Source organism: Hyperolius riggenbachi, chromosome 7 (genome assembly GCF_040937935.1).
Source record: "Hyperolius riggenbachi isolate aHypRig1 chromosome 7, aHypRig1.pri, whole genome shotgun sequence".
NCBI lineage: Eukaryota > Metazoa > Chordata > Amphibia > Anura > Hyperoliidae > Hyperolius > Hyperolius riggenbachi.
The window spans coordinates 72,949,048-72,968,933 of record NC_090652.1 but is presented as its reverse complement, the minus strand read 5'-3'; the positions used below and the strand labels follow the sequence as shown (position 1 = coordinate 72,968,933).

Sequence of the window (19,886 nt, the reverse complement as noted above, 5' to 3'; positions counted from 1 at the left end):
ACTTGTAGATATCATTTGGTGAACGGATGTCTTCTTCGATCTCTCAGAGACTCTGTGCATCATTCTGTATTTTTCCTATTTCCAATGGAGTTCCTGCTGATGCTATGATGTTCTGTGTTCCTGCTGCATACCGCATGACTTGACTGTAAAAGGGGATGAACGAGGAACTCAAGAATACAGAGATCTTACCAACCACAGTCTCGATTTAACAGGGAAGGGATCACCTGATAACCATGGCCGGATATGAGGCACGGCTATGACCTGGGGCACCAGGAAGCAAGGGGCAGGCAGCCCCTACCACACCCAGGCAGTTAAATTGCCAAACTTGTAAAGGTGCGTACACATGCACTACTGCCGCCAACGACGGGTTCGTCAGACCCTCCCGCTGGGCGGACGTTCAGCCGACAGAAGCACGTGTGTACGCGCTATCGGCGGACTTATAAGGCTGTTTCTGAACGATCCGCTGGGCTATGCTGTGTTCCTTTTTTTCTATTACTGTCTGAAAGAGTTAACCTTCAGGCATGCAAGTGACAGTTTATCTCTTGTCAGACCCTTGTCGGTTTATAGCGTTACTCTCACTGATAAGGAGTTACAGCCATAAAACTTTTCCTGGCAGAGAAAAACTTCTGAAAGCAAGGGATAAATAAAAAAGGTCAATGGTTCATATATTTATAGCTTTGGGACTCTTGAGAGACTGCCATCAAGCAGAGACAATAAAATATTAAGTCTACTTTTTACATTTTTAAACATGAAATAAAACCACAGGAGTTCTTAAAAAAAAGGTTCACTTTTAGGAGTAGGAGGATAGATACAATTGTTTATCTCTTCAGTTTATTTTCACCTCGAATTTACTCTAAGTGGGTTGAAACAAAAATGATGAAGAACAAATAAACTAATCGTCGATGATAAAATGAAATGTATTCATTCATTGATCATCAGATACAATTGATATTTCCTTGTATTTTGGTAACATAAGGGCTGGTTCACATTGGCTTCTGCTCATTTTTTTTTCTCAAGAACACCAGCGTTTAACAGCTAGGCTTTTAATGTCATTTGAACGCTTTTAATGGCTTTCAGTTGCGTTTTTTGGGCTTTTCGTGTATTTTGCAGGAAAGGGCTGGGATTTGTGTCTGCAGGAAGTGTAAATACAGGCATTTGTTGGCTTTCAGTGGCTTTTGCTGGCATTCAAACGCAATGTCAGCAACAGCAAATTACTTCTAGAAGCTGCATATTGCTTTTGAGACGAGACAAGGCACCTATATCTACTGACAGCCTTTAAAGAGACACTGAAGCGAGAATAATTCTCACTTCAGAGCTCATAGTTAGCAGGGGCACGTGTGCCCCTGCTAAAACGCTGCTATCCCGTGGCTAAACGAGGGTCCCTTCACCCCCAACCCCCCCCCCCCACCCCCGCAAAATCAATGACCAAATTGGTCGTAGATTTTGCTGCTCCTAGAGGCAGGGCTAACGGCTGCAGCCCTGCCTCCAGTCGCGTCTATCAGCGGCGCATCACCGCCTCTCCTCCGCCCCTCTCAGCGAAGGAAGACTGAGAGGGGTGGGGGAGAGGCAGAGATACACGCTGACAGACGCGCGTGGGGCAGGGCTGCGGTGGTTAGCCCTGCCTCAATCCGGAAGAGATCTCCGGCTGCACGGAGGGGATTTCGGGGGGTAAGGGACCCCCGTTTAGCCACGCGATAGCGGCGTTTTAGCAGGGGCACACATGCCCCTGCTAACTATGAGCTCTGAAGCGAGATTTATTCTCGCTTCAGAGTTCAGAGTCTCTTTTATGAAAGCCTACAAAAGCTCGTACTAAATGCTCCCATTCACTTGCACGCTCGATCCCTAAAAACGTTTTTTTTTGGCCATTGCCCAACATGTTTAACGCCCGCAAATCGTCCATGTAAACCAGCCCTTTACCTCATGAATCTTTGTGTTAGATTATGATAAACGAGTCTGGACCTCACCTCGGATTTGATGGTACACAAGTACACCCTTCCGCCTGGGGCTTCAGGAGAGTAATATGTTGGGGCTCCAACCGCTAGAAGAGATTGTGTAGAATTCACAGGAAGAACACTCAACACTGACCCAAAATATGAACCAATCTGAAAAGATATAATCAAAAGGTCAGCTGGAGACATTTCTACTTTGGGAGTTGAGAGAAAGGTATCACTTGCTGCCTGCTTCTGTTTCTTGTAACAGAGACTCACTGATTCTGTTCTCTTTGTTTCCTGCTATCTTCTCCAGCAGCCTGAAAGGAGCCACTTACTCCAATGAAGAGACACTTTCTCCAGTACCCTATGACGAAGGATGCAAGTCCGAAACGGCACTGCCAAGGCAATGCACTCTTGCCATGTAGTCACTCTACTGTGGCCTTCCGCTGTCTTATACTGCTCCTGCATTGCCTCACTATTGTGCTGTGTTGCTAAGGGCTGGCCTGGCATAGCCTGGCTTACTAGACTTAGCACCCTGGTCTGTTCGTATGCTTTAATATTCATAATTTATTGGTGTGCATATCTTTTTCTCATAACAATTCCTATCTTCTTTCACTTAACCAAACTCTCCATCTTCAATATAATCTGTTAATCTCTGGCCAGTTCTATATGTCCTTATCTCTCCTACAACAGTCCGGTGAGGTCACCTCTCATATTGTTAGTCCTTATCCTTGGTTGCTTAGTCTATTTCTCATTCTAGAACGTAGAAGTAATTTCTGAACGCCTATGCATGATGTCATAAGTCTGCTGGTGGTGGGCCATACTATCTCCCATATTTGGTTCCCTGGATAAGCCATTCTGAACCTCTCAGTGTCATGAATCAGCTGATGGACCATTCTATCTCTGGCTCTGCATCAATCATACAAGATCTCACTACTGTAAATTTCAGTGTCATAAATCTACTGGCGTCATCATTCTTCTCTGTTTCAATGTTCTGATGACCTCTAAACCCCTCAGTGTCTTGATTCTCCTGGTGGCTCAATCTATATCTTGTGTAATTCATTGGAGAAGTAATTTCTGGACCTTTCAGCACCACAAATATCTTTCTCCAGTTCTTCTGCCTCCCCTCCTTTATTATCCTTAGTTATGTCACTTCTTTACGAATAGTTACTCAGGATAAAGCTAGGAGTTGTGTACTATAATGCAGAGAGCAATATCAATATAACACATGACCAAAGCTTTACATTTCCCTTTATTGTTATATACTCTAACAGCAGAGCAAATGCAAGTGGACAGCTCAGAAAGAAAGGGTGTCCCTACATTCGATCAGAGAGTGATCTATCTAATGGTCAATCTGGTGTCAGGTCAACTAATGTATGGCCACCTGCCTGGCATTTTGATGGAACAAGCCATAGACTGAAAAAGTATGAATGTAATGATGTCACAAACTCATTCTCATGTGTCCTGTCCTGTTCTTTGCTCTACCGTATTGGACAGTCTAATATGAGTTTATCAGACAGCAGATGCGTGTTATATATCTACTCTCACTTTCTAGAATGCCCAGATAGGGCCACTCAGTGTTATCTATCTCCCAGTGCTCTAGGTTCACCTTATCTGCAGTGAACACAGCTGCCTGGCTCCACTGTGATGTCCCTGGGTCCCTTCTGTAGATGAAGACGCTGCCCAGATGTTGGTGTCTTGGAGCTCCGATGGCCACAATGTCCCACTGCAGCTGCTGGACAGCATAGCCTGTGGCACGACAGGTGTAGACAGGTTAGATGGGTTAATCTCACACACATTCACATTTCCATCTTTACACATTCGCCAAAATTTCCAATTTGACCGTCACCCTCACACCAAACTGAAAACTCATCCGGATTTGGTATATGCTCAGGGCCGGATTTGTACTCTTCACCACCCTAGGCCACTGTCATTAGCCTCCCCTCTTCAGTATAGGTAGCTAAGTGACCCCTTACCTCTAGTATAGTTAACCTGATGCCCCCCCCGCCCTCCCTCCAGTATAGGTAGCCAGATGATCCCTCCCCCCTTTCCTTCCAGTATAGGTAGCCAGATGACTCGTGAAGTATCATGGTCAGACATAGTTACATAGTTATTTGGGTTGAAAAAAGACATACACCCATCAAGTTCAACCTCACCTGATTTCCCTGCACTGCAGCATTTGCAAGCTTGCAAGTGCTGCATAAGTTTAGCCTGCTACTTTGGTGCCATTGCTCCTGTGGCAGTTGGCTGATGGTGTAATGGTTAAGGGCTCTGCCTCTGACACAGAGGACCAGGGTTCGAATCTCGGCTCTGCCTGTTCAGTAAGCCAGCACTAATTCAGTAGGAGACCTTTGGCAAGTCTCCCTTACACTGCTACTGCCAATAGAGCGCGCCCTAGTGGCTGCTGCTCTGCTCTGGCGCTTTGAGTCCGCAAGGAGAAAAGCGCAATATAATTGTTATTTGTCTTGTCTTGTCTTGGTGCCCTAGGCCATGGCCTAGGTGGCCTTGGCCTAAATCCGGCCCTGTATATGCTATGGGTGATACAGCATCTGTTATGAGTTTATTTATTGCTAGTGATGATTGTAATCAGCTAATTATGATTACCCGAAATTTTGTGTAACTTTTCACAGTTACGGCAATACATACATACGATTTGGACATTCTATTGATTTTGTATAGTCCATTTGTAAATTTGTGTAATTGTTACTATAATTTCTTGCCAACTTTAGTGATTAATAGCAAAGCCCCTGTACATGCTATCGTCAAAAAAAAGAATTTTTCAAAAAGACCTTGGGCTTGATTCACAAAACGGTGCTAACTGTTCGAACCACTTTTCGCACATGTTATCGCATGCAAAAATTCGCATTTGCGTTTTTGGCGCATTAACGTTCGCATTTGTGTGATAACGCGAGTACACGTGAAAAATTTGCGTTAAAACGAATTTTTGCGCGCGATAACCGTTATCACGCAAAATGTCGCGTGAAGCACTTTTTACAGCGTGCTAACAGTTAGCACCGTTTTGTGAATCAAGCCCCTAGTAGTTTTGGAGAAAATCAATTTTAAAAATGCAAAGGAAAAATGTTTTTTAAACTCAGAAGAATGAAAGTTTAAAAACCACTTTGGAATTTTTTAAATCGATTTTTTCAAAAACTACAAGGTCTTTTTGAAAAATTAATTGATCCCATAATCGATGGAAAATCGAGTAATGAATGCATACATAAAAAAAAGGCACTTGGAAATTTGGGCACCCAGTAATCCTTATAGTAAAATATCGGTATTTAAAACCGATATTTTACTATTAAAGTGTAAAACCGATAGTAAAATAATGAAATAGCTAAACCTAAGTCTATTCTAACACTGAATCCTCCCCCTGATGCCAAACCTAACTGAACCCCCACACCTTTTCTGAAGTCTAACCCTAACCGCCCATCTGCTCAAACACCCTTCCTGACGCCTTTCCTTAATCGCACCCCCCTCGCAGAAACATCGTTCCTAACACCTATCCCTAACTGCCCCCCTCGCAAAAAACACTCTTCCTGATGCCTAACTCTAACCAACCCCACCGGACAAAAACCCTTCCTGACGTTCAACCCTAACCAATCTCCCTCTGGACAAACACCTTTCCTGTCATCCAACCCTAACCAGATCCCTCCTAAAAACACCCTTCCTAACGCCTATCCCTAACTGCCTCCTCTCACACAAACACCTTTCCTGACGCCCTAACCCTAACCAACACCCTTCCTGTTGTTTATCCCCAAATCAAACCCCCCCTGGACAAACACCCTTCCTGTCATCCAATCCTAACCTTCCCCTCGCACAAACACCCTTCCTGGACCATAGACTATAAATGTATAAATGCCCAACCCCTAAATGTATAAATGCCTATTTGAAAACGTTTGAGCTGATATGTGAGATGCTTTGTTTTCCAACCAGCGATTGGCATCAGATTCTTTTAAGAAAGTGGAAGGGAAGCTCACGCGTCGGTATGCCAAAACACCTGAGGCATATAGACAGTCTTTCCATTCCAGGTCTAAGACCCCACAAGACTCTTTTACCCCCCCCCCCCCCCCCCAGGTAGTGGGGTAGGGATCATCATAGCAGCTATAGTTGCTGCCGTGGGTACCATAGCCACTGGAGGCCCAGCGTGCATGGTGAAAGTGGTGTCCATGGCAGGCCCCTCCCCCAAGGTGCAGCGTATCGGCAGTGGGAGCATAGAAGGAGTCACTCTCCTTTCCACCGTTACATGACAAGAGAAGGTGCTTTAATAGTAGAGATGAGAACATCCTGGTCTGGAGAGGTGAGTCACTTCTGCGGTGCTCCAACAGTCAATAGTTTGTAGGGTGGGTCATCTAGCTACTGGGGGTCCTTCTTCCTATGTATACTATACAAGCTACCTATCCTTAGGTCCTTATGGTTACTGATACTTGGAGGGTCACATCTGACTAATTATACTAGGAGTCCATCTGCTTACCTATACTGGGGGAGTCTTATGGCTATCTAAAGTTGGGGAGGGGGCTACTACTGGATACATAAACTGAGTTTTTTTTCCTACCTTTACTTGGAGACTTCTGACTAATTGTACTGGGGGGTCCTTATGACTGCCTATACTTGGGGAAGTTAGTATTGGCTACCTATATATGGGGGGCTGCCACTTTGCTACCTTTACAGGAGGTCCTCTGTCTATCTATAGTGGTGGGGGATGGGGGGCTACTTCTGGCTACCTATAGTGGTGGGGGGAGGGGGGGGGCTACTTCTGGCTACCTACACTGAAGGGCCCTCTGGCTGCCGATACTGAGGGAGCTATCTCTGACTACCTATACTGAAGGGGGGTACTTCTGGCTACATATACATAGATCATTTCTTACTACCTAAACTGGGGCAGTTTACCTACAGTGGTGTGAAAAACTATTTTCCCCCTTCCTGATTTCTTACTCTTTTGCATGTTTGTCACACTTAAATGTTTCTGCTCATCAAAAAACTTTAACTATTAGTCAAAGATAACATAATTGAACACAAAATGCAGTTTTAAATGATGGTTTTTATTATTTAGTGAGAAAAAAAATTCCAAATCTACATGGCCCTGTGTGAAAAAGTGATTGCCCCCCTTGTTAAAAAATAACTTAACTGTGGTTTATCACACCTGAGTTCAATTTCTGTAGTCACCCCCAGGCCTGATTACTGCCACACCTGTTTCAATCAAGAAATGACTTAAATAGGAGCTATCTGACACAGAGAAGTAGACCAAAAGCACCTCAAAAGCTAGACATCATGCCAAGATCCAAAGAAATTCAGGAACAAATGAGAACAAAGTACTGTAATTGAGATCTATCAGTCTGGTAAAGGTTATAAAGCCATTTCTAAAGCTTTGGGACTCCAGCGAACCACAGTGAGAGCCATTATCCACAAATGGCAAAAACATGGAACAGTGATGAACCTACCCAGGAGTGGCTGGCCGACCAAAATTACCCCAAGAGCGCAGAGAAAACTCATCCGAGAGGCCACAAAAGACCGCAGGACAACATCTAAAGAACTGCAGGCCTCACTTGCCTCTATTAAGGTCATTGTTCATGACTCCACCATAAGAAAGAGACTGGGCAAAAACGGTCTGCATGGCAGATATCCAAGGCGCAAACCACTTTTAAGCAAAAAGAGCATTAAGGCTCGTCTCAATTTTGCTAAAAAAAACATCTCAATGATTGGCAAGACTTTTGGGAAAATACCTTGTGGACCGACGAGACAAAAGTTGAACTTTTTGGAAAGTGCGTGTCCCGTTACATCTGGCGTAGAAGTAACACAGCATTTCAGCAAAAGAACATCATACCAACAGTAAAATATGGTGCTGGTAGTGTGATGGTCCGGGGTTATTTTGCTGCTTCAGGACGTGGAAGGCTTGCTGTGATAGATGGAACCATGAATTCTACTGTCTACCAAAAAATCCTGAAGGAGAATGTCCGGCCATCTGTTTGTCAACTCAAGCTGAAGTGATCTTGGGTGCTGCAGCAGGACAATGACCCAAAACACACCAGCAAATCCACCTCTGAATGGCTGAAGAAAAACAAAATGAAGACTTTGGAGTGGCCTAGTCAAAGTCCTGACCTGAATCCTATTGAGATGTTGTGGCATGACCTTAAAAAGGCGGTTCATGCTAGAAAACCCTCAAATAAAGCTGAATTACAACAATTCTGCAACAATGAGTGGGCCAAAATTCCTCCAGAGAGCTGTAAAAGACTCGTTGCAAGTTATCACAAACACTTGATTGCAGTTATTGCTGCTAAGGGTGGCCCAGCCAGTTATTAGGTTCAGGGGGCAATTTCTTTTTCACACAGGGCCATGTAGGTTTTGAGTTATTTTTCTCACTAAATAATAAAAACCATCATTTAAAACTGCATTTTGTGTTCAATTATGTTATCTTTGACTAATAGTTAACGGTTTTTGATGAGCAGAAACATTTAAGTGTGACAAACATGCAAAAGAATAAGAAATCAGGAAGGGGGCAAATCGTTTTTCACACCACTGTATACAAAGGGGCACTATTTCTGACGACCTATGCTGGGGTCTACTTGGGGCTATCTGAGTTCTACAAGTAGCAAAGAGGACCTGTATCATAGCTGCTCTGCAGGACTACGGCCCCAGCTCCCGCCCGCACTCCCCAATGACTGGGGTCACTGGGACTCTTCTTACGCCCTTGCTATCTTAGCCAAAAACCCTTCAGTGTGTGTGTATGTGACTGGGTGTGTATGTGTCTGTATGTGTCTGTGTCTGTATGTGTCTGTGTGTGTGTGCGTGTGCGTGCGTGTGCGTGCGTGTGCGTGCGTGTGTGTGCGTGTGTGTGTGTGTGTGTGTGTGTGTGTGCGTGGCTTCAGCTCACAATTCTCTTTGCAATTCTGATTGGACTGCAGATCCCATAGTCACCACACGCCTACTTTTTTGTGGAACAGCAATAATTCCGAAAGATATTTTAAATAATTTCACATCATTCTCATCAGCATAGTTCAGCTATTGTGGAAATCATTAAACACCTGAATCTGATCTCACCCATGTAGGAATCCTTCAGGCCCGTGCTATCCTTTGTAGCATTTATCCAGGTGCCATTCTGCGGACCATCCGTGTACACTGATATTCCTCCTGACCAGTCGTATGCTCCAACCGCCCCAAGGATGGGCCCATACTGAAGAGTAGAAGATTGGGTCAATCTCAGACCACCATAGAGAAGAAAGGTTTTTTTCTTTTAATTTGAATAAATAATTTTTTTATACTCACAAAACTAAAATGTCAGTTACCCCTTTTAGTTACATAAAAGAACATTTGAAAGCATTCCCAAGTCTTCCCTGCATGTAAAAAACATTTATTTTCACTACAGAGAGCAGTAGAAGCTTGCTTATCTCTAATCATCGGCAAAGGCAAGAATCTGCCTATGCCTGTGTCCTCACTCAGCCTGCCCCCTCCCTCTGCTGTATAGAAACATCGCCATGGCAACAGCTTAGTCTATTCAGCTGAAAAGGAGGAGGGCAGAGTGAAAACACAAGCACAGGGAGAGTCTTGCCTTTGCCAATGACCAGAGATAAACAAGCTTCTACTGCTCTCTGCAGTGAAATTAAACACTTTTATACACAGGGAAAAATTGAGAATGCTTTTAAATGTTCTTTTATGTGATGAAGATTACTTACTGAAATGTTAGTTTTAGGAGTATAATCGTGCTCTAAATTCACAGCTGCTCAACATGAGCAACTAGGCAAAGCAAGGCAAATATTCATACAACAAAATCAATGACAAAACACTTGTGCATTCCATTCCATTCAGATAATACAAAAGTGCAGCAGCTAGCCAATGAAATGCAAATGCCCAAAACACACTGATACCATCACTGTGAATGTCAGAAACCAGAAAAAAATTAATTTCAGGAGTGGACACATTGATATTGATATCGAGAGGAATAACAGATTCAAAGGAATCAACCCAAATACTCCAAACTTCATTAAAATTGTTAGGATGGCCTCTAACATGGTACATTTTTTTACATTTCCCACTTAATACTGTAACTGAGAGTAATGCAGGAGGCCTACATTTGTAGACAAGATATTGGTAGCACAATAATACAAAATTCAGAGATTTCTTAGAGGGAACATTTTCCTACAGCTTTTCTAAATTATCAAATGGCTGTTTAATTGTCTCTTATAACTCCTGGGGATGCTCAGAATGACTTCTGTGTCCATGAGCCCCCCCCCCCCGGTTATTTCTATAATTGGCTATATATTTAATCTGTACATTGCTATACACCTGCAGATCTGGATGTACAGTAGCATAAATGGTTACTTGTCCTGATCTGGATAGATGTCTCTATATGTAAGCTGTATATTAGCTATACACTAGCAGATCTAGATGCCCTGTTGGATAATGTTGGATAAAAAGATCTGTACAGTGTGGGTGTCGGGTCATCATTGAACAGGCAAAGACAATCATTTACCGGTGTCAGTACAGCACTGAATCCCTCCTGAGACATCTCTAGCTGAAAACTGCTTCCAGCTGCTGACTGTGTACCTGGGGAAGAGTAGGACAGGGTTAGTGTGAGAGATGGGTAGAGGGTAAATAGAGCAAGAGGATGCCAACTGGGAGGAAGAAAGAGGTGAGGGATGTTTGTGGAGAGTTGGGGTTGGGCAGGGGTGTCATTACCAAGAGGAAATTTGAATGAGAGATAGGTGAGAAGTGTCTGTCAAGGGTTGTGATTGGGTGGGGAACAGTACATAAAGAAATTTGGAAGGAGAGATAGGTGAGGGCAGTTTTTCAAGGTCTGGCCTGGGATGAGGTGGGTTTGACAGTACAGAGAAGAATTTGAAAGGGCCGATAGGTAAGTGTCTGTGTATAGGTTGAAGTATAGAAGACCCGTAAGTTGGAGAGATCGAGAAAAATTACTCTTTCCTGTAGTCTTTCCACCCATCCAAATTTCCCTGGCTAGACTAGTGAACTTACCCTCAATAGCGAAGATCTTATCCTGCAAGGTCTTCTGGAAGCTTATCAGGGCAGAGAAGTCATTGACTCGGAGGATGTGGTCTTCAGCCTTGGGGGAAGCAATGGTCACCAGCTCCTTATAAGCGTTTTCTTTATTAAAAGCATTTCCCACCTGCAAGTCAACAAAAGGATCAAATAAATAGTATAAGAAGCCTAAGTGGGAATCCTCTTCTGTTCTAGAAGACATTTCGTCACTCCTGCAGAGGGATGTATTCAGTTCTTGTAAGTGAAAGGTTCCAAGGCATTTTATAAATAATGGTAATCCACTAACATCAGCCAAGTAGGAAAGCCTAGGTCCTTGACATGTGATACATGCTCCCCGGGTGTAGAGAGAGGGGTTCTTTAGATGGCTTCAGGGGGTAATTGAGTTTGATACAGTTGATCAAAGTTACGTTTTAGAAAACAAACCATTAAAGAGACTCTATAACAAAATTTTCAGCCTTATTTCTTGTATCGTATAAGTTCCTATACCTGTTCTAATGTTTTCTGGATTACTAAGCCTTTACTAGTTGCACTGTTTCTGTAGTATATCTAATCTTCTTTTCTTTGTCAAACTTTGTCGACCCAGGGAGGAATGGGCTGCCTCTGTTGTAATGGATACAAGTTATGCACGCCACCCTCCAGGCTCTGTGTGCTTTGTTTATTACTCACAGACAGCGTCTCTGCTCTCAGTTTTAGCTTGTCTGTGATGCAGTTTGTGAGTCTGAGGGGGAAGAGAGCTGCCTGTCACATGCTGAGAAACTGTGAAAATCCAAGACTGGAGTGAAGATAATTCACTATGTAATAAAAACATGTAGTATACTGTAACTGTCACGTTCCGTAACAACTAGTGAGGACAGAGAGTGACTGATCTCCGGAGATCTGCAGTATCGCCAGAAAAAAACAGATATACCTGATTATAAGTGATCTGCAGTCTCACCGATAATCCGATATATATGCTAACCTCTGTCCACCCAAAATGGAGTGTAATGATTGGTGCAAACAGTAAATAGCGTATTGCTCTGTGGCGAGGGCCCACAGAGCACAGACTATTGTCCAGCGGCAAGGGCCCGCTGGCGGGGATGGTCGACAAGCAGGGGTCGGCAACAGGTAATCAGAAATACGAGGTACAGAATCAGGAGGCAGAGGCAGAGTCTTGAGGGCTAGCCGGGGTTCGGCAACAGAGATCAGAGATACGAGGTACAGAGACGGTAGGCAAGAGAGTGAACGAGGGCACAGCAAGGTAGGCAACGGGTAATCAGATAGGCAACAGTACAAAAGGATTAGACAAACTCAGAGTCGAGAACAGGCAAAAGATCAAAGGCACAGGTAAATACAATGGTATATTTCTTCCAGTACTTATATATTGGCGTAACCCATATATAAGTATACTGTGGATCCGAGAGCTAGCACAGAGTGTGATCGCTACAGCGGACAAGGAGAACTGGCAGTCTGCTGCTTAAATGCAGACTGTCAGTCCAGGAACCCCCACCCCCCTGATGAGGTCAGCAAGGGGCGGGGAGTGCCTCAGCAGGGCGGAACAAGGCAGCCTCCTCCTTAGGGCATAAAGGGCCTGACGCTCCGTGCGTGAGCGCGTTGCCCTGCCCTGAGATGAGGACATGCGGCTGGAACGACCGCCGGCGCTGCCAGCTGACGCGGGCCGGAAGTTCGGGGATCCGGTGACGTCAGAGCCGAGAGCGGCGTCCACACTGCCAGCCGCCGGAGGGGTGAGTCTATGCCTGACATTACCCCTCCCCTGAGGCGTGGTCTCCGAACGCGCCAATGAAGGTTTATCAGGATGGGAATCGTGAAATTCCTGTATGAGTTCTTGTGCATGGAAATGATGTGCTGGTACCCAGGATCTCTCCTCAGGACCGTATCCTCTCCAATGAACCAGATACTGGAGAGAGTTCCTAACAAATCGAGAGTCTAGTATTCTCTCGACCTCATACTCAGGCTCACCGTCTACAATAACAGGAGGAGGACCAGAGTCCACATGCACCGCGGGTTTCAATAAAGACACATGAAATGTTCTTACCCCACGCATAGATTGGGGTAACGTTATCTGATAAGATACTTTATTGATTCTTTTAGCTACCGGATATGGACCTACGAATTTAGGCCCAAGTTTAGCTGATGGCTGCCGCAAAGCGATATGCCGAGTGGAGATCCAGACAAGATCCCCGGGAGAGAACTCCCACTCGGGTGAACGCTTTCGGTCAGCCTGTTGTTTCTGGAGGAAAACTGTTTTCTTTAAATTGGCATTCACTTCCCTCCAGCGAGATCTTAACGTCTCCTGCCAGGTTTCCAGGGCAGGAAAAGGAGAGGAACTGACAGGAAGGGGGGAAAACCTAGGAGATCTCCCATTAACAATCTGAAAAGGTGAAAACCCTGAGGAAGAGCTCCGAAGATTGTTGTGGGCAAATTCGGAGTATGGTAAGTATTGAACCCATTCCGTCTGATTGTCTGCCACATAACACCGGAGATACTGTTCCAGTGACTGGTTCACCCTCTCTGTCTGACCATTGGTCTGAGGGTGATAACCAGACGAAAATGAGAGCGTGATTCCTAGTACTCTGCAAAATTCCTTCCAAAATTCCGAGACAAACTGCACCCCCCTGTCAGACACTATATTCTCCGGGACCCCATGAAGGCGAAGGATGTGGATCACAAACAGATCTGCCAGTTCTTTGGCAGAAGGAAATTTTTTCAATGGCACAAAATGAGCCATTTTAGAAAATCGATCGACAATAACCCAAATCACCGTATTACCATCTGAAGAAGGTAATTCCCCTACGAAATCCATGGATATGTGAGTCCAGGGCTCGGAGGGTATGGGTAGGGGTTGGAGGGTACCTACTGGAGATATATGTGAGGGTTTGCTCCGTGAGCATACTGTACAAGAGACAACAAACTCCTCGACATCCCTCCTCCAATTGGGCCACCAGACACTTCTAGATAACAATTCTCTGGTTCTGGCTACTCCAGGATGACCTGCCAGTTTGGATGAATGAAACAGCTGTAACACTTGTAACCTAAACTGTAAAGGAACAAACATCAGATCAGGAGGTTTTCCTGCCGGACTGTCTGATTGATGAGAAAGAAGAACAGAGGCCAGATCCTCCCTTGAGTCTATACAAGCCAACACCACTTTCTCCGATAAAATTGGATCTGGTTCAGAGGGCAATACCGATTCTATGTCAAAGCATCGGGAAAGAGCATCTGCTTTGACATTTTTGCTTCCCGGTTTAAACGTGATAATGAAATCAAACCTGGAAAAAAATAAAGACCACCGTGCCTGTCTAGGATTTAACCTCTTAGCCCCCTTCAGATACTCTAAATTCTTATGATCCGTATATACTGTGATCACATGTTCTGCCCCCTCAAGCCAGTGTCGCCACTCCTCAAAAGCCAATTTCACAGCAAGCAATTCCCTGTTCCCGATATCATAATTTCTTTCTGCCTCAGAAAATTTTTTCGAAAAAAAAGCGCAAGGATGGAGTCTTCCCTGTGACCCGGTGTATTGTGATAAGACTGCCCCAACCCCAATCTCAGATGCGTCTACTTCCACGATAAACGGCCTGGAAGAATCGACGTGATGCAGAATGGGGGCGGAACAGAAGGCTGTCTTAAGGCTTTGAAAGGCGGAGATGGCCTCGGAAGACCAATTAACGGTGTTAGCCCCTTTTCTTGTCATATCAGTAAGAGGGGCTATCAAAGCGGCATACCCTCTTATGAATTTTCTGTAATAATTAGAAAAGCCCAAAAACCGTTGTAAGGCCTTCAGCCCAACCGGTTGAGGCCAGTTCAATACAGCCGTGACCTTGCTGTTATCCATTGATAACCCGGAACTAGAAATTATATAACCTAAGAATGGTACCTCAGTGACCTCAAACAAACATTTTTCCAATTTGGCATATAATGAATTCTCACGTAATTTGAGCAAAACATACTGAACCTGTGACCGATGTTCCTTGATATCATGAGAAAAAATCAGAATGTCATCTAAATAAACAACCACAAACCTCCCCACAACGTCCCTGAAAATGTCATTAACCAGCTCCTGGAAGACAGCGGGGGCATTACACAGGCCAAAAGGCATGACCGTATATTCGTAATGCCCGTCCTGAGTGTTGAACGCCGTCTTCCATTCGTCCCCCTGTCTAATTCTGACCAAATTGTAGGCTCCCCTAAGATCCAACTTAGTAAATATCTGGGCACCGGTGACCTGATTAAAAAGATCGTCGATCAGGGGAAGCGGGTAACGATTCTTAATCGTGATTGCGTTGAGAGCTCTGTAGTCAATACAAGGACGTAGCCCACCATCTTTTTTTTTCACAAAAAAAACCCCTGCCCCAGCGGGTGACCTAGAGGGTCGAATGAACCCCTTTTCCAAGTTCTCCCGGATGTATTCTCTCATGGCCACTTTCTCGGGACCAGTGAGATTATAAAGGTGACCCCTGGGAGGCATGGTTCCAGGTCTGAGTTCAATCGGGCAGTCATACGGTCTGTGAGGTGGCAGTGAATCAGCAGACCGTGGACAAAACACATCGGCATAAGATACATAAGGCTGAGGGAGGCCCTGAAGAACTAAATGAGTAGAACGAAGCGGGATTTGGGAAATACAATGCTCCTGACAGTAGGGTGACCAGGATAGTAATTGCCCAGAGGCCCAATCAATCTGTGGGGAATGCAGACGTAGCCATGGCAAGCCCAAAATAATAGGACAGGATGGCATTCTAATGAGATAGAATCGTAACTTCTCACAGTGTAGAACCCCCACATTACAAGTTAATTCAGGTGTGACAGAGACAGGCAAACTATCCTGCAATGGTGAATCGTCAATGGCTGTGACTATGATATGCTTCTCTAAAGGAATGACTGGTATGCCCATCTTTAGAGCCAGATTAGAATCCATAAAATTGGCTGCAGCGCCTGTGTCAATAAAAGCCTGCAGTAAATAGTCTTGTTTATTCCAGGAGATGGAAATGGGTAATACGACCTTATCTCTGGGAGGTACAGAATTCTCGCCCAGGGTAGTACCTCCGACTAACCCTAGGCGGAGAAGTTTTCCGCCTTCCTGGAACAAACAGACGCGATATGACCTTTCTCCCCACAATAAAGACATAGACCCTCTTTTCTCCTTCTTAACTTTTCTGTCTCCGATAGTTTGGAGTGACCCAGTTGCATGGGCTCGTCAGAGGGAGGAGAACTGGGAAGACTCATGGGAGGCTGGAGTCGCATAATGGGTCGCTGTCTAGATGACTTGTGAAAACGTACCCTGCGATCGATCTTAATAGCAAGACTTATGGCCTCATCCAGGGTTCTGGGTTCGGGATGACTTAACATCAACTCAGATACGGAGTCAGCCAACCCAGTCAAAAACCTATCTAGAAGAGACTGTGCCTCCCACCTGGTGGAGAACGACCACTTGCGGAACTCCGCAGCATAAGTCTCAACAGAGTTCTGACCCTGTCTGAGTCTTTTCAATTTCATTTCAGCCGTGGCAGCAATATCTGGGTCGTCATATACCACCGCCATGGCTTCGAAAAACTTCTCAACAGAGGTAAGGGCCTCATGACCTAAGGGTAAGCTATAGGCCCAGGTCTGTGAGTTGCCCTGTAGGAGGGTCTTTATAAGCGTGACCTTTTGTAATTCAGAACCAGATGAAATGGGACGCATCAAAAAATATGACTGACAGCGATCTCGAAAGTTTCGGAAATCAGCACGTTCCCCTGAAAACGGTATGGGCAACGGCATCTTAGGTTCGACAGGTGCTATAGGAGCGGGAACACCTGGCGCCTGCAAGTTTTGCACAATCTCTGTTAATCGGTTGAGCTGGACCTGTTGGTCTTTAATGGTCTGATCCAATTGAGCAACAACCGTTATCAGAGTATTAACCTGCTGGACCAGGGCTTCCATGTTAATTGGTCCGCTGTACTGTCACGTTCCGTAACAACTAGTGAGGACAGAGAGTGACTGATCTCCGGAGATCTGCAGTATCGCCAGAAATACAGATATACCTGATTATAAGTGATCTGCAGTCTCACCGATAATCCGATATATATGCTAACCTCTGTCCACCCAAAATGGAGTGTAATGATTGGTGCAAACAGTAAATAGCGTATTGCTCTGTGGCGAGGGCCCACAGAGCACAGACTATTGTCCAGCGGCAAGGGCCCGCTGGCGGGGATGGTCGACAAGCAGGGGTCGGCAACAGGTAATCAGAAATACGAGGTACAGAATCAGGAGGCAGAGGCAGAGTCTTGAGGGCTAGCCGGGGTTCGGCAACAGAGATCAGAGATACGAGGTACAGAGACGGTAGGCAAGAGAGTGAACGAGGGCACAGCAAGGTAGGCAACGGGTAATCAGATAGGCAACAGTACAAAAGGATTAGACAAACTCAGAGTCGAGAACAGGCAAAAGATCAAAGGCACAGGTAAATACAATGGTATATTTCTTCCAGTACTTATATAATGGCGTAACCCATATATAAGTATACTGTGGATCCGAGAGCTAGCACAGAGTGTGATCGCTACAGCGGACAAGGAGAACTGGCAGTCTGCTGCTTAAATGCAGACTGTCAGTCCAGGAACCCCCACCCCCCTGATGAGGTCAGCAAGGGGCGGGGAGTGCCTCAGCAGGGCGGAACAAGGCAGCCTCCTCCTTAGGGCATAAAGGGCCTGACGCTCCGTGCGTGAGCGCGTTGCCCTGCCCTGAGATGAGGACATGCGGCTGGAACGACCGCCGGCGCTGCCAGCTGACGCGGGCCGGAAGTTCGGGGATCCGGTGACGTCAGAGCCGAGAGCGGCGTCCACACTGCCAGCCGCCGGAGGGGTGAGTCTATGCCTGACAGTAACATGATATAGCTGTTTAGTGGTCATGTTTTTTGTTTGTAAACACTGCCTAAAACTGGTGATTAAAAGCCAGGATTGTGGCAGAAACGGCAAAGAGGGATCCAGGATATCCAGTCAGTGACTCGATTGGTATTTTTTTTATTGTACAAATCGGAAAGTACAGATTCTCTTTAAAAAAATTGAATAAGTATCTAAGTCAGTATTTCTCAAACCTGTCCTCATGACTCCCCAACGCTGCATGTTTTGCAGGCAACCTCACCTATGCACAGGTGGGGTAATTAATGTCTCAACTAGGTGGATTCCAACTAGCCAAGACACTTATTACTCCACCTGAGCATAGGTGAGATGCCTGCAAAACATGCACCGTTAGGGAGTCCCGAGGACAGGTTTGAGAAACACTTATCTAAGGTAATTAAAATAAGAAAGGAAGGAGAGTATAGGCACAAATAAAATGCCAGGAGCCACTAACTGCAGCATTTCAAACACAGAGCTTTTTGCAGATTTAACAACATTATTAGTTAAATTGCAGTATAGTTAAAGGAGAACTGTAGTGAGAGGGATATGAAGGCTGCCATATTTATTTCCTTTTAAGCAATACCAGTTGCCTGGCAGCCCAGCTGGTCTATTTGCCTAAAGAAGTGTCTGAATCACACCAGAAACAAGCATGCAGCTAATCTTGTCATATCTGTCTAAATTTGTCAGAAACACCTGATCTGCTGCATGCTTGTTCAGGGCCTATGGCTGAAAGTATTAGAGGCAGAGGATTAGCTGAATAGCCAGGCAACTGGTATTGCTTAAAAGGAAATAAATATGGCAGCCTCCATATACCTCTCACTACAGTTCTCCTTTAAGCAACCACAAGATGTCACTGTCTATAATGTGAGGTGGTGATCTCTATGGTATTGGGATTTTTCTTTATTCTCTCTGTGTTTCTCTCTGTTGTAAGGAAGCCACATTTCTTGATGGTTGTGTATAATCTATCTCTGCATGTTTTTATTCAGTAAAAGAGTTCTAACTTGTTATACTGTTAAACTGTTTTTGGAAGCTAACATCCTTCATTTGCTGCATCTGTTTTGAATGCTAGTTGTGTAATCTGCCCAGGTTTTGGGCTCTGCACATTTATGCAGCTGGACAATGCGGGTGCAGCCTGCATTTGGAAGCGCTGCCAATTTCATCCTATTGTTATACTGGGTGCCTATCTGTGTGTATGTCACGGTCAGTTACCTGTCCAGACGAGGCGGCTTGTACACACGGATGCTGGCAGTCGTCCTGGTGGGTCTTGGCGGTCTTCCCTGCGTGGTGGGCTGTCGGTGCTTGCCCATGCGCGTTGCGTGGTGCGGCGAAGACGTTGGCGTTATAAGATGCTTGCGTTGGATGCTGTGCACGGGCCACGCGTGAGGGATGTTCTGTTTATGCATGTTGTTGTTTGCGCGTCTTTGTGCGCGTCTTTGCACGCGTGTGCGCATGCGCATTCGGTTGCGCGCGTGTGCCCATGCGCGTTCGGTTGCGCGCGTGTGCATGCGCATGCGCGTGTATGTTGCGCGCGTGTGCGCCAAAACGGCCTATAAAAGTCTGGAGAGTGCAACACTCGGGTGCTGTAGTATTGCAGCTTTTGTGTGTGTTGCACTCCGGTGAGTGAGCCTTGCTCTGCCCGTTTCTGATTCCTGGATGTTGACCTTGGCCTGCCTGACTACCCGCTTTCCTGCCGACCTTCGCTTTGTCCGACTGCCCAATTTGTTGCCGACCACTGCTTGCCTGAGGACCCGATTTGTTGCCAGACCCCGGATTGTACGAGTGCCCGATTTGTTGCCGACTCCTGCCTGTTCCAAGTTCCACGTCTTCTCCTGCCTGGCACCTGTTACTGGACTTTCTCGGCTGCTGAGTCATTGCAGTGCCGGACTCAGCCTGCGGGAGTGCTGTGTCTCCAAACCCAATCTACCACTGGTTTCACAAGCGCTCCTGCCCCTTGCTTACTGGGCTCCCCTGTTTCACTTCCAGGGGCCCCAGTCGGTGAGCCGCAAGGGTTGCTGCCCTCAGCTAACTGGTCTCCTGTACTCCAGGTACATTATCATCACAAAATATTACAGCCAAAATATGGAGACCGCTGAGGCAG

At 45.6% G+C, this 19,886-nt stretch overlaps 1 protein-coding gene across 1 annotated transcript in view; it reads right to left on the bottom strand.

Moving 5' to 3' along the window:
- The window catches only part of LOC137524331 (integrin alpha-M-like), an 86,106-nt gene that overhangs the window by 25,392 nt on the left and 40,828 nt on the right, over positions 1–19,886 (bottom strand). The window contains exons 9-13 of the mRNA XM_068244072.1: positions 10,899–11,049; positions 10,396–10,469; positions 8,967–9,099; positions 3,541–3,680; positions 1,965–2,102 (exon numbers count right to left, since the gene is read on the bottom strand). Of these exons, the coding sequence (XP_068100173.1) occupies positions 1,965–2,102; positions 3,541–3,680; positions 8,967–9,099; positions 10,396–10,469; positions 10,899–11,049 (636 nt within the window). The remainder of the gene's footprint in view (positions 1–1,964; positions 2,103–3,540; positions 3,681–8,966; positions 9,100–10,395; positions 10,470–10,898; positions 11,050–19,886) is intronic.